Raw genomic sequence first — 26,547 nt, 5'->3', positions numbered from 1 at the left:
AGGAGACTACTGCTACTTTTGCACAGTTCCAAACTAGGTAGGATGAGTTCCAACAATAGCAGCAGGCTATACAGCAGCAGCAGTATGCCATGCATCAGCAGCAGCTCCTCATGCAGCAGTAGCTCCATAGATTTATGCAGCATGTTGTGATAGCTATTGGGGCTCCACCACCACAGCCTTCACCCTAGATTGGCCAGCCTGCCACCACTTCTATGACTCCAGTTGTACAACCCAGTGGGCTTTAGAGTCAGGGACAACCACCAGCATAGTTTCCTTCTACAGAGTAGGTGTCCCAATAGTTTGCCTTGCCAGTGCTAGCCCCATAGTTCACTCCTTTTCAGACGGGCTTCACACTGACTCAGACTTCCTCGCTGCTAGTGCTAGATACTATAATTTTTAGGAGCCTTGGTGCTACATTCAGTGAGTTGATAGGGTAGCCTACTCTGCCATATCTTCATGTCCCAGGTCCTTCCACAGTTGTACCTATTACCGGGACTACAGAGATGTTCCCTTCTTTAGTTGCATCATCAGAGCCACCTGCTATAGTCATACCTGTAGAGTCTCAGGCCGCATCAGTCCCTGATCCAACCTAGACCGCTTCTAGCTACAGAGGGTCAGACAACTCGGAGCTTAGGATCAGATGATAATGGCACACAGTTCTAGCTAGCTTCTCGCACCTCAGCACCTGACTCATCCGCCGCAGCCCCATCGACCAACCCTTAGGTTTTGGTGTTTGATGCCAAAGGGGGAGAGGGATCGAGTATGTTAGACTAAGGGGAGCGACTTATGTAGGGGGAGTTTAGCTTATCTATTATATTTAGTTTTTATGTGTGATACACTATTATGCATTCATGTGTTTACTTTCATGCATTGAACTATATTTATGTGATAGTGATATCTACGTGATCGTGATAGTTATGTGATATGTGACATGTGTGCTCTCTACTTTGAATTATTTATATGTCATATCACTTGTGTTATGGTCATTTGCTTTGCTTCTGCATTTTACTCCGATGCAGATGAGCTTTATTACTTGTACTCATGCTTATTTCATATCTTTTGAGTACATCATGTTGGCTTGGGTCATATAAGCTTGCCTAACTCTTTTGTTCTTATTGTCAAAAGCTTATATGAACCAAGCATGTTGAAAACCTCATCTCTTTCACATACTTAAGGATGGTATTGTCATCAATCACCAAAAAGGAGGAGATTGAAAGCATCTAGGCCCCTAGTTAGGTTTCGGTGATTAATGATAATACATGATTACTGTGACTAACGTGTGTTTTACAGATGCAATTAAGTTAGGTCACGGTAATGACAATTGATTGAGCAATCATGGTTGTCATGCCCCTACGGCAGAAATCGTTTCAGTTTTCAAAGGATGGATGACAAGGTTAAGGATGGACTAGTTCTAAGTGTCGTTTGGAGTTGAAGAGACACTTAGAGTAGTTTAGGACTTTATTTTTCCTTTGGCCGTACTATTAAGGGGGTATGGACAGGTAGCTTGACCTAGGTGAGTCTAGTGGGTTAGGTGTGGTGCACACTTGCTAAATCTAGCACTAGGTAGCTCCAAAATAGCCCTTAGATTAATTGGAGCAAACTTCATTCATGTATGATTGAGAGTTGGAAGTGAATGGAGGGTCAAATGCTGATCGAACGCTAGTTCCGGTGTGACCAGACGCTAGCATAGAGTTCGGTCAGTTTATTTGATCAAGGTGAAGTCGTCTGGCGTGACCAGACGCTGAGAGGTGAGTGACCAGACGCTGGGTGCCAGCATCCGGTCGACTCTAGTAAGGTTCTAGAGAGGGAAAATTGTGACCAGACGTGTCTAGTCAGTGCTGACCAGACGTTGTCTAGTGTTCGGTCACAACTTAAACACTGGGTTTCGGGGAGAACTAATCAGAGCGTCTGGTCACCCCACAGAGGCACACAATGGTTCGTTTTGAACTCGGGTGTATAAATACTTCCTATATTCGTGTGAGGGGTACTTTTGATTATTCCAACAGTTGAGAAACACTCTTGAGAGTGCCAAGAAGAGCAAGATCCTAGTGAGGTGATTGAGATTTGAGAATCCAAGAGTGAGACCTCATTAGTGAAAGCAAGAGTAGCAAAGTGTGCATCCATCCTTCTCATTAGGCTTGTCGTGGTCAAGTGAGAGTTCGTGCTTGTTACTCTTAGTGATTGCTATCACCTAGATGACTTGGCGGTGATTGGGAGCTTGGTGATTATCCGATGGAGCTTGTGGATGACCCAACTCAAGTTGTGAGCGGTTGTGGGTGATTCACCGCGACGGAGTGTCAAAGAATCAACCCGTAGAGAGCACTTGGTCCTTGCGTGGATCAAGGGGGAGCTACACCCTTACACGGGTGCTCCAATGAGGACTAGTGAGGAGTGGCGACTCTCCGATGCTGAAGGGTCGAGATGGCGACTAGAGGGGGGGTGAATAGTCTTTTCTAAAATTAATCACGTCGGCTAACCGATATAAATGCGGAATTAAAACAATCGGTCTAGCCAAGACTATACCCCTCTATATATGTTCACTAGCACCTTGCAAAGATACTAATTATGCAACTAAGGTACCGGGCTGGCTAGAGCTCTCCTAAACAATTCTAGGAGCAAGGTCACACAAACCTATGCCACTAGTACTTTAAACAACAAGGGAGCTCCTACACATGCTAGTAAGCAAAAGCACAAAGCTAACTAAGCTCACTAGCAATGCTCAATAACAAGGCAACCAATGCCTAATTAGAGAGCGCAAATACTTAGTTACACAAACTAAGCAATGTGACTAACAAGGTTGCTAAAACCAAATTAGCCACGCAAGGGAGCTACTTCTATGCTACACAAGCAAGAAGGTAATTAGCAAGCTACACAAGCTATCTAATTACAAGAGCAACTACACAAGCTTAATATGTATAAAAGTAATTGCAAGCTTGTGCAATGGGGATGCAAACCAACGGGAAGAACAAGGTTAACACAATGATTTTTCTCCCGAGGTTCACGTGTTTGCCAACACGCTAGTCCCCATTGTGTCGACCGCTCACTTGGTGGTTCGGCGGCTAATTAGCATCACCCGCTAAGCCCGCACGTCGGGCGCCGCAAGAACCTACCCCTTGAGTGAGGGTAGCTCAATGACACGCTTTACTAGAGTTGCTCTTCGTGGCTCCCGCGGGGCGAGCACAATGCCCCTCACAAGCACTTCTCCGGAGCGCCGCACAAGCTTCTTGCGCGCTTCGACGGAGACCACCACCAAGCCGTCTAGGAGGTGGCAACCTCCAAGAGTAACAAGCACCACCGGCTTGCAACTCGATCACCTAGTGCCACTCGATGCAACCTCATGATGCAATCGCACTAGAATCGCTCACTCACACAATCGAATGATCACTATCAAGTATATGTGTGATGGAGGGCTCCCAAGCACTCTCAAGCATGGACACAAAGTCCCCCAAGGTGCTCTACACCAGCCATGGCCGAGGGCCACTTCTATTTATAGCCCCAAGGGCTAAACTAGCCGTTACCCCTTCACTGGGCAACGGTCGGGCCGACCGGACGCTCCGGTCGTGTTGACCGAACGCTGGACCCCAGCGTCCGGTCGCTCGCAGACGACCACGTGTCCCAGTTCCAACGGTCACTTGACCTGACCGGACGCTCCAGCTTCAACTGATCGGACACTGGACCCTCAGCGTCCGGTCGTTTCCAGTAAGCTCCCGAGCATGACCGAACGCATCCGGTCGAACGTGATCGGACGCAGCACCAGCGTCCGGTCACTCTCCAGGTACTGCTACACTCCACGTCAGCGCGACCGGACGCAGGCAGTCAGCGTCCGGTGCTTTTGGATCCAGCGTCCGGTCACTTGACCGACACTGGCATCTCCTCCATTTTCTTCACCCTTGCTCAAGTATGCTAACCATAAGAATTTGCATCCGGCGCAATAGAAAATAGACATTCCATTTTCCCAAAAGCGTCGAATCCCGCCGAACAGCGGGAGGGAGAGAGGGACCCAAACCCATCTCAACCCTGCAAACACCACCACTTTTGTAAATGTGCCAACACCACCAAGTGTACACCACCATGTGTATATGTGTTAGCATTTTCACAATCATTTCCCAAAGGATGTTAGCCACTCAACTTGCCACGCCACTCGATCCTAGCGACAATGCAAAGTTAGATCACTCGAGTGGCACTAGATGACCGATATGCAAACAAGTTTGCCCCTCTTGATAGTACGGCCATCTATCCTAAACCCGGTCATAAACTTCTCTACACACCTATGACCGGTGAAATGAAATGCCCTAGGTTATACCTTTGCCTTGCGCATTCCATTCCATCTCCTCCAATGTTGATGCAACACATGCACCAACATGATCAACAATGATATGATCCACTTCATATCATCATATGATCATATTGGTTCATCGATCTTGACTCTACTTGCTCTTCGCCGTTGCCATCGTCCATCGGCGCCAAGTCTTGCTCAAGCTTCACCGCCACGTGGTCCATCACTCCAAAGCCTTTGACTTGCCCTTCACGCTTGTAACCGGTCCATCAAGCCAAGTCTTGTCTTGATCTTCTCCACCTTGATCACATGACTCAATGTCATGTCTCATGTGCAATAAGCTCCTTCATCATCACATGTGTGAGCTTTGTAACATCTCCAAGCCATTTTCACCTTCATGGTATATGTTGCTCACACACATGTACCTGTGGACTAATCACCTATGTATCTCACATAAACACAATTAGTCCATCTAAGTTGTCACTCAATTACCAAAACCAAACAAGGACCTTTCAGATGCCTCGGTAAAACATCACCGTATTCCTCCTTCTCTCTTTACTTTAAGTATTTACTTTGAGCAATTCAATTCTTGTCTTTATATTCATAGAATTGTCATGCTAGAGTAAGATTAGAACTTAGGTTGCAAGTCTTTTTGTGTGGTAGAACATTAGAAACACTTTCTAGGCACAAGGGGTGAAGTTGGGCTAACCATAGGGTTTAATTATTAAAAGAAATTTAGAATTAGCCCAATTCACCCCCCTCTTGGGCATCTTTATCCTTTCATCAGCCAAGAGTACTTTTAACCATGGCTTATCAGCCAAGCGAACAAGCCTATATATCTATGTCTACCACCGTATAGTATAGTAGGACACTCAGACTCACCTCTCTCTCTCAACTCCAAAAAAGCACGACACGATGAAGGTGCCATCAACTTCTGCGACAACTAGGTTTGTGCCCGTGCGTTGCTACGAGATAGCTAAACTTTTGTAATAAAAACATACGGATCACACGATAAGATAACAATACTATGAAATTAAATACCGACGTTAAAATGACATTTAATACAAAAGGCCCTATTCGCTCCTCTTATAATCCATCTTTTTCAGCTTGTTTTTTTAGCCAGAACAATATTTTTTTCTCATAACAAATCAGCCGGAATAGTGTTTCGGCTTGTTTTTTTAGCGAAGCAAATGGGGCCAAAGACAAAGTTCATGAAATTAACAGTCACATAGAGCGTGGCGCTCACAAACTCTACTGTGCGGATTGCTAACGCTACAACAACATTCGGGTGTGCAAATTAGAACCATTGAAAGATATCACAAACTGGTACTCTCTAATTACATTCCAATATTTTCCTTTATGAATTATTACATTGCAACTCCACTCATTACCATGTTCTTGAAACACAAAAATGATGGCAACCACCATATACACCTCTAGCCATCATCACCTCGTGGAGCCTCCATTTTGCATGTCCTGAGCTGAACCACAATGTCTAGTCAGTTCCACCTCGACCACTCAGGGTCAATGCTCATTAAACTATAAATCTAACATCTTTGGAGTGCAAAGCTTAAAATAATCAAAGCCAACCCTTGCACGGAGAATACCAAAAGAAGAGCCAGAGATGATAACAGAAAGCAGAGACAAATGCTATATCCATGCTGCCCAGTTGGCAGTTGCGATACAAAACAACAACCTAACTATAGCAGCAGCAAGGGAAGACTGAACAGTAGGCCACAGTTCTCAATAAAAGCAATGTATTTTTGTACTTTTTAAGGATTTTACAACTTAATTTCTCTACAAATACGAAATCATAAAGACAATTGTGCATTCGGTTAAGTAGTCCAGTGATCGGCATATTGTATTTCTATACCTAAAGAAAACAGTACAAGCAAAACTCTACTTCATTCTCTTCCAACTTCTGTATTAGTAGCAGCAAGTTCGTTCCTTAGAAGATCAGTGGTTTCATATAACCAACGAGTTATTTCTCAAGATGTTGATGAACTGAAGAGCCTTGATTTTAAGGATGGATAGGAGGATCTCACACGGCTTATTTCGATGAGTCGATGGAGCAATGACCTCATCAAATGCACACCTCATGGCGTAGTCACATGTGCCACCGGGCAGAGGAAGGTTGAGTGTCATGCCTTCACCATCACCCTGTCTGACTTCATTGATCTTACCAGTACCAGGGTAGCTTCCAAGCTACATCACACATGGAAAACAAAGACTCTTTCATGGTAAAGTTCAGCACATAGTTGCATAAAGAGATGTCACTGACTCACAGAAAATAGGGGTACAAAACCTGGTGAGTTGAGAGGAAGAATATGTCTGGATCATCATAAAATGCATCGGATGTCCCATTGCCATGGTGAACGTCAAAATCTATTATCATCACACGCTTTAGTCCATGTTGATGCTGAGCGTACGGAGCTACCACTGCGATGTTCCTAAAGATACGAAAACCCAAGGGACCTTGAGGAACAACATGATGTCCTAGTGGCCTTACTAAAGCAAAGGCAAGGGGCGGATTAGGACCTAACTACTTAAGAAAACATGCAATGTTTCTTGGGGAAACAACACTGCAAAGTAAAATAAAAAATATGCTGAAACCACCATTATAGTCAACAGAGAGAAGATTAGTTACCACTGAATCAACCAATTTGATTTCGGCACCAGCTGATAGAAGTGATTCTTGGAAAGTCTATACAGAAAATAATAAAATGACTTAAAATGGTGATGTCTAAAATTTTGCAGATTCTAGTAGTATGCACATCAATAGGTGAAGTAGACTATGAAACAATCAATGAGTATATAGCAACTTAAAATTATATCGCAAAAACTTTGAGTGATGAAATAAACAATGTCTTATATACTTTAATAGCTTTCTTAAAAGAATTTGGGTGGTGCCTTAGTGCCAGTTCAGACTTCATTAAAGTGTTCTTCAGTGTTAAGTTTATGGATCAGAATTTTTGTAGTTATCAGTAACATCAAAATCATAAGGGCCTGAATGAATCACTAGTTCATACTTCTCATGATAACTGCCAAATAAGAAATAACTCATATATAATGCTATAAGTTGTAAGCATGTCGAGTAATACTCTGTCTATTTCCAAGTTCCAACCAAATTAATACTGGCACGACATAGGAGAGGGCATGCACAATTAACATCAGAAGCATGTAAAAACAAAAAGGGCACATACATAAAGCATTACAGTCTCTGTAGCGTATATTGGTCCAGTCCCTTCAATAAATATCAGACCTTCATCTGAAGCTCTACCCATAGCCTGTAGCCACATGCTGCCACATATTAAGGAAATTGTAGCATTATTTCAAACCTATCTAATATGTTTTCACCAGTACAGAAAAGCAACTTCTTATCCGAAAAGTAAGAATAAATACGGACATCGCGATGACAGGTACCTTTTCGAGTCCAGTGATGTAAGATCTTGAATGAACATGTGCAACATCATCTAGAGAAGTAGGGTTGAAATTTTGAATTTCAAGAACTGGTGAACCATGATGCTTAAAACTAAACAAATGAGATGACATTTAACTTATGAGTACTCGTCCTTTTTTAGTGAAATGAAATTGTACACGGTATAAGAAAAGAAACATGCCAAAGCCCCTTAAGGTTTGACTAAAGGCAGAAGGAACTATTGAAACATAGTGAGATAAGACAATGTCCTCAAGTTGATTGCACATCTTATTTCTTTTTATATGATTCAATTTTAGCATGGTTTCAAATAAAGGTAAAATAAAAAATAGTTAAATGCACTAGCGGCCCTTGAACTTGTAGGCGTGTGTCACATAGGTCCATGAACTTAGAAATGCATTTCTGAGTCACTAAACTTGTTAAGTGGTGCACCGCAGGCCCATACCAGCCACGTGCACATTTTTTGCTGACATGACATGTTAGTATGACATATAAATGCACCAGCGGCCCTCGAACTTGTAGGCGTGTGTCATATAGGTCCATGAACTTGGAAAATGCATTTCTAGGTCACTAAACTTGTTAAGTGATGCACCGCAGGCCCATACCAGCCACGTGCATATTTTTTGCTGACGTGGCATGCTAGTATGACATATAATTTTCATTTAACCCCTCACATCTATTTTTCTCATAAAAAATAGACCCTAGCGCCCACCCTGCTCACGAACACACCGAGCCGACGCAGACCACGGAGCAGTGCACGGGGCCGCATGCCTGGTCTGAGTGCGAGAGCGGGGCGGAGCAGTCCCACGTGTCAAAACTGCTCGCCGACCTAGAGGAAGAGACCTGCACAGTGGAGCAAGCGTGGGAACGGTGGCAGAGCAGTCGCGACGAAGGCGAGGCTCCGTGGTCTGCGTCGGCTCGGTGTGTTCGTGAGCAGGGTGGGCGCTGGGGTCTATTTTTTATGAGAAAAATAGATGTGAGAGGTTAGATGAAAATTATATGTCATACTAGCATGCCACGTCAGCAAAAAATGTGCACGTGGCTGGTATGGGCCTGCGGTGCACCACTTAACAAGTTTAGTGACCTAGAAATGCATTTTCTAAGTTCATGGACCTATGTGACACACGCCTACAAGTTCGAGGGCCGCTGATGCATTTATATGTCATACTAGCATGCCACGTCAGCAAAAAATGTGCATGTGGCTGGTATGGGCCTGCGGTGCACCACTTAACAAATTTAGTGACCCAGAAATGTATTTTCCAAGTTCATGGACCTATGTGACATGCCTACAAGTTCGAGGGCCGCTGGTGCATTTAACTTAATAAAAAAGGTGTTTTTAAGATCAAGTTCTAAAAAAATAGTTGTGAATATTCGAAGTAGTATTGCCGTTATACCTTGGGACTAAGCTCCAATTTCTCAAGAGCATCAACTATCGCAAGAACTCTTTTGTTAGATTCTGGATGTGCTTCCTGAATACCAAAAGAAGTGGAAAATATTATGATATAATACACAGTGTTGATGAGGCAACTTATTACATTGTGATTTATATAATTCTATGTATCATTTTTTTTCAAAAAAATTGTTGCATAGAAAGGTAAAGCATGGTTGTTAGTTACCACCAACCATTTACATAGATGGTCTAGAACTGTTGTATATTGTTCAGAAACTTAGTATTTAAGTTTTCAATCTTTTTTTTAGCAACTCGGTATTTACATAGATGGTCTAGAACTCGGCCAGAAAGTACATGCTAACCTTTTTTTTGTTCCTTTTGCATAGAACAATAGTGATATCCAAAACAAACACTCGCAGCACAGAGAAAAAGAAAAAGTCCTGGCCATTATGCTGCAGGCATCTTACCAAATGTTGAACCAACAACAAAAGAACAATACTACGCTCATCAACCTGATAAGGGAAAGCCCAAGCCCCTAAAGAGAAACCCTACTAATTCCCGATAGAACGATCATAAGAAAAATGATTCTTGCATAATCCACATAGGTCTAGGCGATAAGCAAAATGAATGCACCAACCACGAATTTAAGAACAAGATATGCAAGAACTTCATAATGATTGGAAGAAACCCTACATGTACCATTCGTCCAGGTCCAACTCCAACATCTGCATCCTCCTTACGATGCCGTTGTTGCCTCTCCACCTTCCTCAACCCAACTAATGACCTGAGCCACTTCGTCGAGATGCCCATCGCGCCGCCGCTCCAGCCGCCTCAACTGTAGTAACCTAAAGATGTAAAATTTTCGGTTTCTGTTAGCACCAGCACAAACTGCAACACAATGTCATAGGATAGAAGAGGAAAAAGGAGTGCTCACATTACTTATTCAGTCTAAATTTAGCCAAGAACTCTACCTACAGATCAGGGAATGCTAGGGGCCACCTGAGGTGCCAAATTTTCAGCATCAGTTGTATCACATGAAACTAACAACTTCCTTCATCCTATAGAATGCTTGTTGGAAGTGATGCCAACTGCGCTTGGTAACAGCATAATTGTATTAATTAGGTTCAGTTAATGCTCCCATCCTAATAGTAAAAAATCAACTTAGCAATAGAACATTCAGAAATAACATTTGAGCACAAAATCATACATTTGCAAGCAGAGAGGCAGCAGAAACACCTCCAACAATTAAATGATGGGTAAAAACCAACCCTTTTTCCAAATCAGTGTCAAAATAATTAGAGGGCTAATAAGTATTGAGATGCTAGTAATGCGTGAAGTACACACGGCTTAGCAATCTCTATAGAAAATTTAAACCTAGAATTAAGGCCTTGAACAATACAATATCGAACTGCATAAAAGGGAGAGAGCATGAGTAAACTGACAACATAATAACAATTTCCTTATAATAAATATGTAAACTATTAGACAATGAAACTTGAGAGTGCTCTGACCACAAATGGTTGGCCAGCTGCAATTGCCAAAAGATCCTCTCCTGCAAAATTTAATTCGAGTCAACATAATAAAATTGGTAGAATAAACCATGAACGTCTTCTTTTCAAATTGGTAGGTCACACAACATTACTGATTGCAACAAGTTTTTGCTTCTTCTTTTCGAACTTCTCCGGTAGGAAAAAGGACGCCCATTTTAACCATAGCTTTAAGCACCTGCATGAATACAAGATTCAACACTTCCCAGAAGGTCGTAGGTATAGATTATCATCGGCTGGCTCAGGGAAACGAGAAGGAAGAACCTACAGGTGGCGACGAGGAGTACAGAGATCTGCCGAGGGCGCCAATGCGTAGCATGGGACGGGCCGACGAGCACGGCTCCGCGCGACCTGACGAGGGTCCCCGTCGCAAGGCCTAGGCCGGGCGGCGAGCAGGACTCCCGAAACCCTAATTTGCTCATCAAAACTTTTTCCCCCAAATTTGGAACCCTAAATCCCGAACCGAGGCATAAATTCGCGCATTAGTACCTGCTCTGGCATCAGTGATGCTGTGCCGCCGCTGCCAGGAGGCTCCCCTCCCGCGCACGCGTCAGCGCGCCCTCGACATCGTCTTGTGCACGCGACACCCACGAGACCGAGGCCCGGCCGGATGCGATCTCCTCGGAGACCGAGGCCTTGGACGACTGCGGCACCAGATGTGCCTCCTGCTGCTGCGGATGGCCGTCAGTCGGAGCCCTGGCGGCCTCATGTCCTGGCGCACGTTGCGGGAGAGGAGTCACGCGTGCGGGGGAGAGACGGAGTCGTGTGAGGGTGGACAAGGATAGCACGGGTGCGTAATTGACGGCGCGCGTCGAGTGCGGGGGAGGGGAGGAGCGAGGTTTCTTTCCTTTTTTGAATTTTGACGCAAGTGATGGACGTTGGAGCGAAGGGCGGGGGATCGCAGCAGACACGCCATGCGCTCATGTTGGAAGGTCGTACCAAAAAGTGTCTATTCTTTTTAGTTGTTGGAGACTTGCACACTTGGCACCCTTTCGTTAGGCTCGCCGGATCGCCGAGTCTCTGGTCCGTCCGCCTCCGCGCCGGCATCTAAGCCCTAGCCGCATGGCAGAACTGAATCGATGCAGACATCCAAAAAAAAAAAAAAAACTGAATCGATGCAATGCAACGTGAGGTGGGCCACATGAAGTAAACGAGATGGCCTATACAAAACGCAAGGCCCAACCCAAACACACCAAAAGGCCCACGATAACGGTTCGTTCTTGCTCCTGGAGCGGCGTTTCAGAGCTTTGCTCTCTCGTCAGACTCTGGAGCGGCGGCCGGAGCCGGCTACTCCGGCGGAAATCGCCTCCCGAATCGCCTCCGTGGACGGGAGTGGTCAGAACCATCTTTTCCCACTCCTGCCTTTCCTTCTCCCGACTACTCTGCTTGCGCGCGGGCGCGCTCTCGTGGCGCAACTAGGCGACCGCGGCCGGCTGCCCTGCGCCACGTGCTTGGGTCTATCCTCATCGGTTCCTTCGCGTTCAGGCCCTTCGCCGGTGACCAACACCCACCAGGTACGCGCACCCTCTCTTCCCTCCCTGCTGTGCGAATACCCGAACCCTAACTTAATCTATTTGGGTATTTGTATTCGGATCTGATCTAATTACAAGTTTGTGTACCTAAGAAATTCGATTGTTTTGATATAAAGTTTATTGGTGTATTTTACTGGGTCCGCCCCTGCTCGAGGGTTTAGCAATTGCCTTCTTCTCTTGATGATCCGATGAAATTAGAGCTTAGTTGTAAACCTTCTTTTGTTTGGTTATTAAAAAAAATAAGAGTTTAGAACTCAGGCGTCATGTCATGTTGCAGCACACGGCCATCCACTAGCATCGTCTTGATATTCTTGTTGTAATCAACATCCTATGTATGTAGAATAGGGAGTTTTTTTTTTTTTTGGCAGCTTTCATGTTAAGATTCCCCATAATTATGAGACCAAATGTTTTAATTTATGCATCTTACAAGGTATATTTGAATGTTGATTTGCAGCAATTTACTGGAAGTGTGGAACTACTTCTGATGCTGTATTTGTAAATATTGATGGAGCTAGCTGAGTAGAAATGGACTGCAGTCAAGATTCCCAAGAAGAAAGCCAGCAAAGAAGGGAGAACGGTGAAGAAGCAGAAAAGACGGCTGACTATGGAAATGCTTTGAGTCGTAAGGAGGCAACAGAAGAGCTTCTTGGTTGCGTAGTTCATAGTGAGGAAGAGGCATACAGGCTGTACTGTGATTATGGGCATCGAATCGGTTTTAGCGTGCGGAAGGGCAAACAGTCTTACTTTATTGGTACCAAGAATATTCGAACAAAGGATTACTACTGCTCAAAGGAAGGGCTTAAATATGATGAGCCTGTTACAGAAGCAAATTTTAATCGACCAGACACAAGAACTAATTGCAAAGCAATGATCCGCTTTAGAGTTGACGAGAAGGGGCGATGGACAGTTATACGCTTTGTTCCTGTACATAATCACCAGTTGGCGAAACCTGGAGAAAGGCACATGCTGAGATCAGCCAAATCGCTTGCTGTTGGCAAATCAGGTGTTATAGATCCATCAGCATCTACAGAGTCGCATCCAATTAATGGTTTCTCTGATATGACAGGTGATGTAGCTGAGAATTCAGGGTATACTATAAGGGAATGTTACAATCAAGTGGGCATGCAGAGTATAACGGTAATTGAGGCAGGGGATAGCCAAAGTCTTGTCAGCTATTTCAAGCGTAGAACTAATGAGGAAGGCATGTTCTATTGGGATGTCCAAGTTGATCAAGAAGGGCGCATGACTAACTTCTTCTACAGGGATGGTAAAAGTAGAAATGATTATGGATGCTTTGGAGATGCCATTATATTTGACACAACCTACCGCACAAACAAATATAACTTGATATGCGCCCCATTTGTTGGTGTTGATCACCATTGGCAGAATGTTGTTTTCGGCTGCGCATTCTTGTTAGATGAGTCTGTAGCTTCCTATGCCTGGGTATTTAAATCATTCTTGGAGTCAATGGGAGGCCGATCGCCAAAATCAATATTCACTGATCAGGATGAAGCTATTATGCAGGCAGTCGAACAGGTTTTCCCTAACACGCAACATTGCTTTTCCTACTGGCATATTCTGAAGAATGCACAATCTCATTTAGGCTCACTAAATACGTCTCAAGCATTTCAAAGTATGTTTACTAAGTGTATGCAAGGATCTGACTCAGAAGAGGATTTTAAGGAATCATGGGCTGCAATGATCCAGGAATACAAGCTACAGGATAATAGCTGGTTGATTGACCTTTATACATTCCATCGTAAATGGTGCTCAGCATTTAACAAAGATACATTTGATGGTGGAATTAATTCTTCTCAGTGGGGGGAGGTTTCAAGTAATATTCTCAATGGAATTTCTGATGAAAATACCTCTCTTACACGTTTTGCCCTTTTGCTAGAAAAGGCTGTCAAGGATCTACGTAGAAATGAATCTGAAGAGGATTTTCGCTGTAGCCAGACTGCTCCAGTCCGTGCAATTAAGCATAGTACAGTTCTGAAGCAAGCTGCAGAATCATATACACATAGGATCTACAAATTATTTGAAGCAGAATTTCTGGATGGGTGTGGAGCAACTTCATGCCACAAAACTTTGAGTGGTGGAAATTTATTGAGGTTTGGAATTACAATGCAGGGAAGGGGTTCAAAAGTATGGGATGTTGTTCTTGACACTTCCACCATGGAGATCAGTTGTGGTTGTAGAAAGTTTGAAAGGATGGGTCTTCTTTGTTCGCATGCCCTCAAAGTCTTCACCCTGCAGAATGTGGACACAATTCCAGAAAAGTATGTTTTGAAACGCTGGACAAAAGATGCCAGGAAAAGCATGTATACACTTGCTCAGGATGATTCAACCCAACAGGAGTGCACAGAGGCTGAACTTGCATATCGCAATCGGGCAATGCAGTATGCATTTAACCTAATTATAAAGAGCCAGGAACTGGAAGAATCAAGAAAAATATTCTGGGATTCCCTTGAAACTGGAGAGAAGGCACTGGAAGTATTCTTTGAAATGAGAAACATGCGCACTCAAGCAGCAAAGGATGCTAGTAAGAATGAGAAAAAGAAGAAGAAAACATCAAAAGGACCAAACCCAAGTAAGTGACAGTTTTAAACTCCCTCCTCATAGGGTATCATTTTATTCAAACTATACCCTATTATGCAGAAAAAGCAAAACAAGCCCCAGGAGTTTCCTCAACTGGTCTGGAGCTGATAGTCCAAACTAATGAGCATCAATTTCAATCTTCACAAGATGCTCAGGGTAATGCAACCATTGGAAGACCATATTACTATCAGGTACATAGAAAAAGTTCCTTTTTCTTTTTGGCATAATGGATCATGTACTTACATACTTCATGTTCAGGTTCAGCAGACTTTTCCAAATGCCCCTATCCAACCAAACCAGATGTACATGCATCCAAATATGCACACAATGCCCCTTTGCACACCGCAGGTACTCTCGTCGACAGACTGACCTGAACATGTTTCTTTCACCGTGCAAAGATCAATGTGATTTGACAGAGGGCGGTGGGTGGGTGGGTGGGTGGGTTCTCTTTGTAGAGGTGTCTCTGCTTTTATATCAAGTATAGATAAAATGTTGACCTGCGTTAACTACGTGGGCACTGCTTTCTGCATGAACAGTCCTTGGCCCTTTGTACATGCCACCTTCTAACTCCATAGTAGCTCATTTTCAAGCAGTGATGGTGGCCATGGTTTAAGCTTGATGGTTGGATGTTGCCCCAAAGTGCGCTGTGTCGCACATGACGAACAATGAAGAACTTTGTCAAATCATGTCTGAAGGATCCTTTGGTGTAACTTGAAGTTGAGGAAGTCGGCATATACATGGCCACAAAGGTCAACCAACAGAAAGCAGCAGCAACACCCTTCACACAATGTAACACAATGGCAATGGGATTCTAGGAGACATGCAACAACATAGAAGTTTAACTCTGAACTGAACTGAAGCAAATTGATGATCTGAACTCTAGATATCGCAGCCACTGAGCTCTGAACTTCTGAACCAAGTTGGTGAGGGAAAGCCTCACATTATGTCGCCAAAAAAGGATCTTTACCCCAAATGGCAGACTATTTCTTTTATTCGCTTTTTAGCGTATAACAACACCATATGTTAAACTCCAAGAAAATAATAAACTTGTGGCTCGTGAAAAAAAGATGCTTCATTTGGTAGATCGGTTCAGGGGTCTTCTTTTAGAGAAGTTATTTAGGACCTGAGCTCTTCATGTCACTGAAGGAAAGTTTAATGCATGATCGACTGTTGGCAAGACCCTGAGACATAACAGAACCAAAAAAGCTGTAGGCAACACGAACTGTAGCAAAAATATGGGTATGGAGTTTAGCTAGGCATTATGGATGTAGGTGCAACAAAAATGATATGCTCTCTGAACTTATTTGCCCTTGCTTTTCTTATGTTCAGCAGGACCTGTCTGCATTTGCTGCAATACGCCCCAATTCAACTTTTGGTGGTGCCAAGAACATCTGAACTTTTGAAGGATGTTAAGGTATGCAATGTACATGCAAAATTCTTGTGTGTGTGCCATGCCTACTATGTGGAACAATTTCCTTTGTTTTATTGCTCTTGCTGGCACTTGTGGCAAGAGGATGCATGTTATCTGCAGTAGTAGTCCAGTGCATCTCCCATGTATTTTATTTTTCTCAAATGTTGAACAATAGAGCTGGGTACCGGTCCTATCCTGGGCTGATATAAGTATTTTACAGGGCAATAGCCGGTTGCACTTGCACCATGTTCATACAATTGATGTATGCATGATACCAGCCCATGCCCGCAGTTATGCACTGAAGTTTTGTTACTCTTAATTTCCAGGTCCAGGTTCCTCTGGATGTCATTGGAAAACCTTATTCAGGGATTGTGAGTTGTGACTATCAACTCTGCTTTGAGCTCTGTCGACCCATTTATGTAGGCCTGGCGGCACTTCTTCATGTTTGGTTGGTTCAGGGGCTCTTTCTTCTGTTCTTAGGGAAGCGGCTATTCTGGCTGTTGCAGTGCAGCCCCTTATCCAGATAGCAGTGGCTTGTTATTAATATCACTCAGCCAGGCAATTTTAGGCTTGTAAACTGTAAGGTAGGAGGTAGTGAGAGTAAAGAGTAGGTGATCATTCTACTGATCCAGAATCCAGTTGCATACTATACTGATGTAGGGATTGATTTGCTTGTGCTAAAGGCCTCCATCCGCTCTGGCTGTGAGTTTCCTGCATGGGTTCAGCTTGAGTTGAGCAGCTGAGTCGCTGAACATGTAAGCAAGCAAAGCAGCTGGGAGCCTGGGAGTGGAGGAGTTGGCGGCCAGCGCTAGCCGGGGAACTACTCAGTAGTCAGTCCTAGACGTCTGTTGATCCGAAGTGACTGACGGCTGACCTATGTTTTTTGGGTATGGTTTCTCTTCTGATTTATGCGTATCAGTTTATATAATGTAATATATATTGTACTCCTGGTCGACGAAGAGATGATGAATGGACAGATTCTAGGAAAATTCAACGTTATTTGGATTTTTGGAAGCGGTGCTGGTCAGTACATGCTGAATTGCTGATGATTGATGGCACAGGCTCCACCAGAGGGTCTTGGGTCGCAACTGCCATGTCCGGGCGGGTCTTGACTCAGTGCCTGCTGCTGGAGCTAGAACTGGACCTGGACCGGCGGACCCCCTGCCAGACGACCACGCTGATGACCGAGTGACAGCCGCTCCCTATGGACTGGCCACCTCCGACTGCCCACATATGGACGGCAGCCTGAAACTCTGCTCGACAGCCTGCTTTGAATTGGGGAAACAGAAAGGGCACAGGATTGTAGATTGAGAGAAATTGGAGGATGGAGCTGTTGCTTGGGTTCACTGGTGAAGGAAGCCGCTAGCTGCTGCTTGGGTCGATTCAAGAGAGATTAGAGAAGGATTGGAAATGTTGCTGCTGGTTCGCTTGAACTCTGAATTTCTGATTATTTGCTTGTTCTCAGAATGTAGTGTAATGCAAAACTTAGGTTGCCAACGCCTTGGTTCTGAGATGTGACAATAAAAAAAGTGCGACTGTTGTGATGGTATTTTTGAAATTTCGGTTTGTAAGAAATGATGAAAGAAGAAATGTCGTCAATACGATCATTGCATTGTTTTGCCTATTTGCATGTTTACCTCAATAGGATGGTTGTATGGCACTTCACTCTGAATGCGAGTTGTTTTATGCTAGCTGAGAGAAAAGTGAGTGGGGTTAGGAGTAATGTTAAACTCACCACACCACATGTGAACCAGCCGCAATGCGAGCTAGCAACAAATGCAAACTTCTTTGGCCGGGCCAAATTCAGACAGTTATCGAAACACCAGGGAATTGGCTACACCACCACAGCGAGCTATCTCTAGCCTAGCCATGGCTAAATCCTAGCCTGGCTTAGGATATAAGCCAGATAACCAATCACTCCCACTGTGAATAACCAACGCAACATTTTATTAGTGGTTAATGAAGCACCTCTTTACTCCTTCCAGATGCGCAAGGGAAGCACCAAAAATCTGATGGTACGACAGAAAGTGAACTTCACAAGAAATTGCTTGCCAGCTACAGAATAACAAACACTCATAAATACATCAGCGTGAGTATACATGAAAACTTGCGGTTTTTCAGTTTGTTGTACATCAACACCAATTGTACATCAACAGATGCAGACATCAATTGTACATCAACAGATGCAGACATCAATTCCTACATACTAGGCCACCTAAATGAACATATAATTTTACATTACATGATGCGAAAATATCGTCTTTCGTCCAAGGATGCGAAAATATCAATACCTCACTCCCAGAATTGATGGAGAAAAACAGTTAATGTTTCGAGAAAGCATCATCTGCAACCCATGTTGACATGGCACAGATTATGCGCCCCTTCCACCCTTCCAAGAGCCACTGGTGATCCACGTCAATTACAAAGTCCTTGTGGTAGCTGTCCTTGACCTTCTTCCTCACGACCTTAATGATATCCGGGTCCAATGGTAGCTGCTTCAGTCCAGCCCGGTGGTTTCGCACTTGCCATTGCCTATACATTTCATGGCGCTCCACCCTATCGGAACCCTCGCAGGCAATGGCATTCAGGGCAGACCGTCTAAGGAAGTGCTGCTCAACCATCAAGCGTTGGTCGTTGTCCCGTGGAACCGTAGCATCAAGCATGTCAAACATTGACGAGAAATAGAACAGTACCTCCCGGAACCGTGTTACAAAGAATGGCGTCCCATGGGAGAGATTGAAAATAGAAAAGATGAACACATCTGGTCGCATCTTTCGGATGTTATCAAGGACCATATCCCTAGGGCTTGGGCTATATATGTCGACACCCTCATCCATCAACTTCCCAAAATCAAATAGACCATTGATGATGAGTGCCTCGTCAGGGTCAATGTTCAGGTCATCAACAGAAACCATCTCCCACTTTGTTGCAATGCTATGGAACTTGAATGGTATGCCAAACTGGCGAGCACATTTGCTGAGCCGACGCCCTGTCTCTTCAATCTGAGCAGCTGGGCGGAATCCAGGCTGGGGAAGGTCAATGCCGGTGATCCTCACCTCTGGTGGTCCACCTTCCCAAGTAGACAAAATGCCAAGCAAGCTTGGCCACTGGAGGCCGTGATGTATGCCATAGTCTACAATGTGCAACCTCTTCCTCCCGGCGATAACATTGGCGATGGTCATGTTGGAGAACTTGTATGCCATCATCTTGAAACAGCAAACTGTTAGGTACAGCTGATAGGCTTTGAGCATCTCCACAAGCGAGGTGCGTGTTGACATGAGCGACCTGTAAACCTGGCTTCCTGTGCCTGCCAATCGTGCCTCTAGTCCCTCTGCAAGATAATATGCCAACCTTTGATTGGCGTCTCCCCTTGGTGAGGAGTGCTGCTTGATCTGCCAAAGTAGCTTGGTTGCACTCCAGCGGTCGTCCATTGACACAGCCTGTGCACAATGGATAAGCAGTGTGTGCAAGTACACTGTCTCATTCGAGCTCTGCGTTCCCAATGCTGACTTCCAATTCCCCTTCCTCATGTTCTTCTTCCCATTCTTGCTATCCATACTGATGTGCAGGCCCAGCATTCCATTGAGGCACAAGCGATACTCATTGAGAATTATTTCATCAATCATCTCGCCCGTTTCCTCCGGCTCAGGCACCATAAGTTTGCTCTTTCTGCCATTCTCTGTCTCCAAGACTTGCCAATTACACCGGCTCTTGCGGCACCGGCCATTACCAGTTCCTTGAAATGATGACATTCCGTCTGCATTGTCGTCCTTCCTCATATCGTCTGCGGTACAGGTTTGCGACAGATTACTACTGCCTCGAGGCTCGACGAGAAGGGTGTTGTCAATGGGCAAGAATTTTTTGGCCTCCTCCATGCCCCTATGGAACGCCTGGTTGAGCATGTCCATGTCTACCCTGCTCCGGCCACTGAAGAAGGTCGAGGACACCGCGTCGTGTTCCCAGGTGGTCGTTGTAGTTGTCTCCTCCGCACCATCCAAGAACTCCGCACTGTGGTTGCGGGCGTCTTGCTGGGGCAACAAAAGTTGGTTGCCACCATCTGCGGTGAAGTCATCGATTCCCGCTCCCATTCCTCGGCGTGGCGACGACAGGAGCTGCTGGGAGAGCTCGACCGGGTCGTAGGGCCAGGCGGCGTTGGCGAACGCCGGGGCATCGGGGGACGGCGTGAGGGTGCAGGCGCCGCTTCCGTTGGTGTTGGTGGTGAAAGAATCGGCGGCGGCATCGGAGAGGATTTGGGCGTATGGCTGCTGGGCCTGGAGGAGCGCGGGGTGGTCGTGGTAGTGGTAAAAGAACTTGTCGTCGATGTCCTCCTCCATGAGCATGCGCGAGATGAAAGGGAGCGCGAGGTCGTCCGTGGAGTCCGCCGCGTCCTCCTCGCTGGGCGTCGGAGGGAGGTCGAGGAAGACGGAGGGGGAGAACGGCTCAGCCTCGAGGGGCCCCTGCCCCGGGAACTCCTCCGGCGTGGCGCCCATGCCTGACCGGCGGTCAAAATCGAAGCTTCAATCGGGTTGCTGACGACTATCGTGGGTTGGTGTCGAGTGGGGGAAACATGGAGATGGAGAGGCACCGAATCGGGGTAGCTGTGCCTGTGGTGGATGGGACTGGCAAACATTGACGCCGGCAGCCGAAGGTAGAGGAGGAGTCAAGCCTCAATCAGCGAAGGTTCGGGGAAGGCGTCGGGATGCTACTTCGCGCGGCGGCGGCCAGTGCTACAGGAGCTCTTTTGTTCTACATTTGCGCCTTTGTTTAGTTCTACCCCAAATTCAAAAAAATGCTATAGTACCTATCACATTGAATGTTTACGACCCATATATAGAACATTAAATGTAGATAAAAAAAACTAATTGTATAGTTTTGTGGGAAATTGCGAGACGAACGTTTTGAGTCTAATTAGTCCATGATTGAACACTAATTGTCAAATAAAAACAAAATGCTACAGTATCTCCAAATTCCAACTTCCTAACACTAAACGCGTGCTTGAAAGTGCGGCCGCCAGAGCGCAGACTGCAGTATACTAGTCGACTTCACTGTCACTAGAGTTCACTGTATTTTAGAGAGCTCCAAAAATATCTCATATATCCTTCTTTATTAATAAAAATAAATATTTTAATAAAAACAAGCTTTTTAATAGTTTCTTTAATTAAATCTTTAAATATTATTATTTTCTATTTTAGATTTCTTGCTAGTCAAAGATAAAAATAAAATTTAGCTGCCAAAACTTAGGCTAAGCCAAAAAATTTACAGATTTGATACCAAAACTTGTGAATATCTCACAATTGACGAGCCTGTTTGGTTCACTTTCAAAATTTACCCATGCCAAAGATCGTAAGTATATGGTTCCAACTCCATACTTCGACTCTTCAACCCTGATGCTGGGCGACAGATTTGCAGATGGAGAGGTTGCAAGCCATATCTTTTTTTTGTTGTTGTTGTTGAAACGGTTGCTGTGGGTGTTGTTATGGTTTCTGTGATAACTCTACCTTCGGCAGGAGCTTCTGGTGGAATTCTCTTGGCTGTGTCCGAGGGATTCTTCAGCTTGACGCCCTTATAAACGTCAGCACATAGCATTTCAGCCAGGATTTACGATGCTCGAAGAAAACACCTCGTGGCGCATAACAGGTGTCTATGGGCCACAATCTGATCCAGACAAGATTGCCTTTATGCAAGAGATCTCGGATATCAAACAACAGATGGACGAACAGTGGTTAATGTTAGGTGACTTTAATCTAATCTATGGGATGGAGGACAAAAATAACCAGAGAGTAAACATTCCAATGTTGAATAGATTTAAGAACACCATTGATAATATGCAGTTGGTACCCCTGGAATTGTATGGACAGCGTTTTACTTGGTGTAATGACCAGCAAAACCCAACGATGACAAAGATTGATCATTTTCTAGTAACGGCCGAGTGGCCAGAGTTATTTCCACAGGCAGAGAGGTGCAGTGGCATAATTGTCGTACCAATCGTAGGCGTTGGCGGGGTTGGGAAGACGACCTTGGCCCAGCTTGTATACAATGATCCTATAGTTGGAAACCGAATCCACCACCCAGCCCGCCCGCCGGTGGCCACCGTCCAGCCCGCTGGTTTCTCCTGGCGCTCCGGCACCGGCGTCCACTAGAGTGACGTGCGATTGTGTCCCTGGAGTGTCGCGCTCCGGGTGACGCTGTGCCGCCCGACCGCCCACCACCAGCCCCAACCCTTCCACCTCCCTCTTGCGCTCCTGCACCGTTCGGACCGCCTCCGCGCACTGCCCGGCCTCGTCTTGGGGCTGCCGGCAGGAAGGCCCACCAGCATCCGTCTCTGCAGCAGACGTCGGCGCTGGGAGCTCTTCTCCAACACAAGATCCTGATGGATTTCCACACTGCCATTGTCCCGAATCTCATTGCCCCGTCCCTGGCACCGGTGCCAGTCTGGGTAACCCCCCTTATCGCTGTCCCAAATCCTCCCTTTCCTTTATGCGCTGTCTTGCATCGGATTCTTGCTCCGCGTCAGGGTCACCTTACAGTCACGCTTGTTCGTCCCGGCGTTTTTGAGATGCTGGTTTCTTGTAAGTGCTTTTTTTTTTTAGTTCTTAAAAAGTTTTCCAAAAAGTGCTACAGTAGTCATCACATTGAATCTTGCGATACATGCATGGAGCATTAAATGTAGACGGGGAAAAAACTAATTGTACAGTTTAGTTGGAAATTGCGAGACGAACGTTTTGAACCTAATTAATCCATGATTGAACACTAATTACTAAATAAAAATGAAAGTGCTACGATAGCTAAATTTTCAAAATTCGCGAACTAAACACGCACTAAGAACGTAGCAAATGCTGTAGCTGTTGTAGGGATAGTCCACCTTGGTGCCACTTGCCTGTTTCTGCACCCGACTCTGAATGCGGCCATCGCCGCTTTCCAGAAGCTCCCGACCAGCTTCTCTGAAGAAGACGACTTCAATGCGGTGGGTGCCGGCACTACTGCCCAGTCCAAAACCATTATTAGGCTAGGTTTAGTTTTCAAATTTTTTCCCAAAAAATACTACAATAGACATCTCATCGAATCTTATGATGCGTATATGGAGTATTAAACATAGACAAAAAAAAAATTTAATTGCACAGTTTGATTGGAAATCACGAGACGAACGTTTTGAGCCTAATTAGTTCATGATTGAACACTAATTGCCAAATAAAAACGAAAGTGCTACAGTAGCCAAATTTTCAAATTTCGCGAACTAAGGGCCTGTTTAGTTCCCAAAATTTTTTGCGCAGTACCCATCACATCGAATCTTGCGGCACATGCATGGAGTACTAAATGTAGACGAAAAAAAACTAATTGCACAGTTAGGTGAGAAATCGCGAGACGAAACTTTCAAACCTAATTAGTCCATAATTAGACACTAATTGCCAAATACAAACGAAACTGCTACAGTAGCCAAAACCCAAAAATTTTTGCATCTAAACGCGCCCTAAATGCCTGCTGCTGGTGGCCCCCCAACCATGGTTTTGTGGAACAAATAGGGGGACGGTTTCACTTAGGTTCAATCCCGTTGTAGTTATTGAATGTGCAGGCATGCTGCTTTGACATCGTTTCCTTGCCGCTCGCGCCGGCGACCACGCCGAGTCTTGTCGCCAACAGCGCGGTAGCTGGAAGTCCGATGAAGGTAAATGCTCGCCCTATCCCTATCGCCTCTTCCAAAGGTACGAGTACGCGCATGTACCTGGAGGTCGCCTTAACTCCGTCGCTCCCGCGCCCTCTGACCCCAAAAACCCAAAAGCCAATCCTGGCTTCAAATGTGTGCTTTCGTTGCCTTCCGCTGACCACTATCGTCATGTTCGGTAGGCTGATTCATATCGTTGCTGGTTTATGAAGAAGTACTACTGGCTAATTTGTGTGAGAGAAAAATACTGTTTCGGCTGAAAATTTACGATCGTTTACGACAAGCCACAGCCAAACGAACAGGATGTATGTGCCTGATTGCCATGACCCTGTAAGGTGCGGCAACTATGATGGTTCGTCTAGCCACCGCATGGGCTCCTGCCCATTGCCTCTCGCTTGTTGGTTCGGGCGTGGCCACCGCAAGCCACGCATGGTGCCTGTCCTCGTGTCCCGACTGGCTATGCACACTGTGCCTTACTCCTCGCGTCGCAATGCTGCTCCGCCGTGCCACACCTCCCCGCCGCCATCGTCTGCCCACCACCTCACTCCTAACACGGCCTACGACCCACGCTTTATGATTCCCTCCTCTAGCACATCTTCGTCAGACTTTGTGGCGACCTTGTCGTCGGCTCCATCCACGCAGCCTGCGCGGGCCTTCTCATCTGCCCCGGTCATGTGTGCCCAGGATAAGTCCTTCTACGACGACCGCAGCAAGGAGGCCCTTACGGGCTTGTCGTTGCCTCTCCAGCCTGCTCCACCTCCGCCTCCTGCTCATAATCAGCATGCTCCTGCGGATGAGACTCTGGCTGCTCCTGCTGTTGTGGCAGCGACTGGCCTTACCAGTGCTCTTGTCCTTGGGCTAGCCATGTCCTTGGCTAGACTCATGACTTCGTCGGGGGAGCCAGCACTCATGGCTTCAAGCTCTCTGGACAAGGTGCTGACGTCGATAGCCCCGAGCCCGCCGACCTCCTTTGAGTTGAAAGAATCTTGGGATCAACTAGGAGTAGATCTAACGGGTGATTTCTCTTCTAATCGGGATAATCAAGTAGTATGACTAGAACAAGTACTAGAACATGAAACAGAGAGAAAACTAGAGGGAGGGAGAGGGAGAGGAGCGTTGAGGTAGCTGACCGTCGAGCTTGGCGGAGGAGCTTGCCATGACGACGGTGTCAGTGTAGTCTGGGTCAGCGGCACGCGATGTCGGTGATGGTGCTTCCCATCGCTGCAGCGCCCCCTCTCTAGATCGGATTAGGGTTTTGTTGGTGGGGTGTCTGGTGGCTCAGGTGAAACTCATACCAAGTGCCCCGCCCCCCCACCTCCTTTTTATATGGCACTGTGTGATGGGGGGCCACCAACCATAATTTGGTTGGGCGCCCCCCATCAGAGAGCAGATCAGGGCCCCGACTCAGTCGTTGGACCGAGTCAGGAGGAGATCAACCTAACATTCTCCCTCTTGATCTCACTTTTAAACTTGAACTTAAAATACTTTATTTTTTCATATTCCATCACAGATTAGTGCATAGAGCGTGCCTTATCACAACAGTTAGTACCATTAGACTAACAGCTACAACACACCTCTCTGTTTTAAAACAAATTCTCAACTAGGCCCTTATTGTCTAGGAATCATAGGCTTTCCCGTAAATCTATGCCGGTTAAGTGTTCTCTGAATATATTGTGTGGTAAGCCTTTTGTAAGCGAATCCACAAGCATCTTATTTGTGCTTACATGCTCAAGACTAATAGCATGATCCCGGACTTTGTCTTTCACAACATAGAACTTTATGTCAATATGTTTGGCAGCATTACTTGACCTATTGTTGTGAGCATAAGTTACTGCTGGTTCATTGTTGCAGTATAACTTGAGTGGTCTATGGATGTCGTCAACCACTTTCAACTCGGGCATAAATTTCTTTAGCCAGTTCACCTGTCTCGTGGCCTCATAACAAGCTAAATACTCGGCATACATCATAGACGATGCAGTGACGGTTTGCTTGGAGCTTTTTCATGATATGGCTCCCCCCTGCGAGAGTAAATACATAGCATGATGTGGATTTTCTATCATCTACATCTCCCGTAAAATCTGAATCTGAATACCCCTCTATATAGAGGGAATCAGATCTTCTATACGTTAGCATGAGACATTTTGTGCTTTGCAAATAACGCAAAGCTTTCTTTACCATTCTCCAGTGTTCTATTCCTAGATTACTCTGATATCTACCAAGTATCCCGGTAACAAAAGCTAAGTCAGGGCGTGTACATACTTGAGCATATTGTAAGCTTTCAACTGCCGAAGCATATGGAACCGCTTTCATTCGATCAATCTTATATTGGTTCTTGGGCCATTAGAATTCCCCAAAACTACCGTCCTTGACTATAGGAGCATGTGAAGGCTTACACTCATGCATACTATATTTCTTTAGAATATTTTCTAAGTATGATTTTTGTGATAATCCTAAAACCCCATTTCTTCTATCTCGGTGAATCTCTATTTCTAAAACAAACGAAGCTTCACCGAGATCCTTCATGTCAAAATTTGAGGACAAAATCTTTTTTATCTTCAGTAGTAGATTAACATCACTACTAGCAAGTAAGATGTCATCTACATATAGGATTAAAAAAATAAATTTCCCATTCTTGAACTTTATATAAACGCAATTGTCCTCTACATTTTCTTTAAACCTAAACTTTCTTATCGTTTC

The 26,547-nt window shown here is 45.2% G+C and overlaps 3 protein-coding genes across 10 annotated transcripts; 1 reads left to right on the top strand and 2 right to left on the bottom strand.

The window, feature by feature from the left end:
- Positions 1–5,657: 5,657 nt before the first annotated feature.
- Positions 5,658–9,912, bottom strand: LOC136548982 (histone deacetylase 10, chloroplastic-like). Its single transcript, XM_066540318.1, has 8 exons — positions 9,802–9,912; positions 9,107–9,181; positions 7,700–7,801; positions 7,492–7,563; positions 6,893–6,980; positions 6,582–6,814; positions 6,324–6,481; positions 5,658–5,757 (listed from the first exon to the last, which is right to left on the bottom strand). The coding sequence occupies exons 1-8, from the start codon at positions 9,910–9,912 to the stop codon at positions 5,664–5,666; spliced, it is 933 nt and encodes a 310-aa protein (XP_066396415.1). The 3' UTR covers positions 5,658–5,663.
- Positions 9,913–11,863: 1,951 nt separating this feature from the next.
- LOC136550212 (protein FAR1-RELATED SEQUENCE 9-like) lies at positions 11,864–17,812 on the top strand. 8 transcript variants are annotated; one of them, XR_010782174.1, is made up of 7 exons: positions 11,864–12,163; positions 12,636–14,771; positions 14,840–14,970; positions 15,038–15,127; positions 16,109–16,193; positions 16,517–16,774; positions 16,874–17,812. XR_010782174.1 is itself a non-coding variant. In XM_066541699.1 (6 exons), the coding sequence occupies exons 2-5, from the start codon at positions 12,707–12,709 to the stop codon at positions 16,172–16,174; spliced, it is 2,349 nt and encodes a 782-aa protein (XP_066397796.1). In that variant the 5' UTR covers positions 11,864–12,163; positions 12,636–12,706; the 3' UTR covers positions 16,175–16,193; positions 16,517–17,812. The 8 variants fall into 8 exon arrangements, 2 of the variants coding, with proteins under 2 accessions (XP_066397796.1, XP_066397795.1); XR_010782177.1 differs by having other exon boundaries at positions 16,517–17,077; positions 17,252–17,812; XR_010782176.1 differs by having other exon boundaries at positions 16,517–17,077; positions 17,175–17,812.
- A 410-nt stretch (positions 17,813–18,222) lies between these two features.
- Positions 18,223–20,939, bottom strand: LOC136552424 (scarecrow-like protein 33). The gene has a single exon (XM_066543986.1). The coding sequence runs from the start codon at positions 20,678–20,680 to the stop codon at positions 18,512–18,514; it is 2,169 nt and encodes a 722-aa protein (XP_066400083.1). The 5' UTR covers positions 20,681–20,939; the 3' UTR covers positions 18,223–18,511.
- Positions 20,940–26,547: the final 5,608 nt, after the last annotated feature.

This window comes from Miscanthus floridulus, chromosome 4 (assembly GCF_019320115.1).
Source record: "Miscanthus floridulus cultivar M001 chromosome 4, ASM1932011v1, whole genome shotgun sequence".
NCBI lineage: Eukaryota > Viridiplantae > Streptophyta > Magnoliopsida > Poales > Poaceae > Miscanthus > Miscanthus floridulus.
The sequence above is the reverse complement of the archived record's forward strand: the minus strand, read 5'-3'. Positions and strand labels throughout refer to the sequence as shown.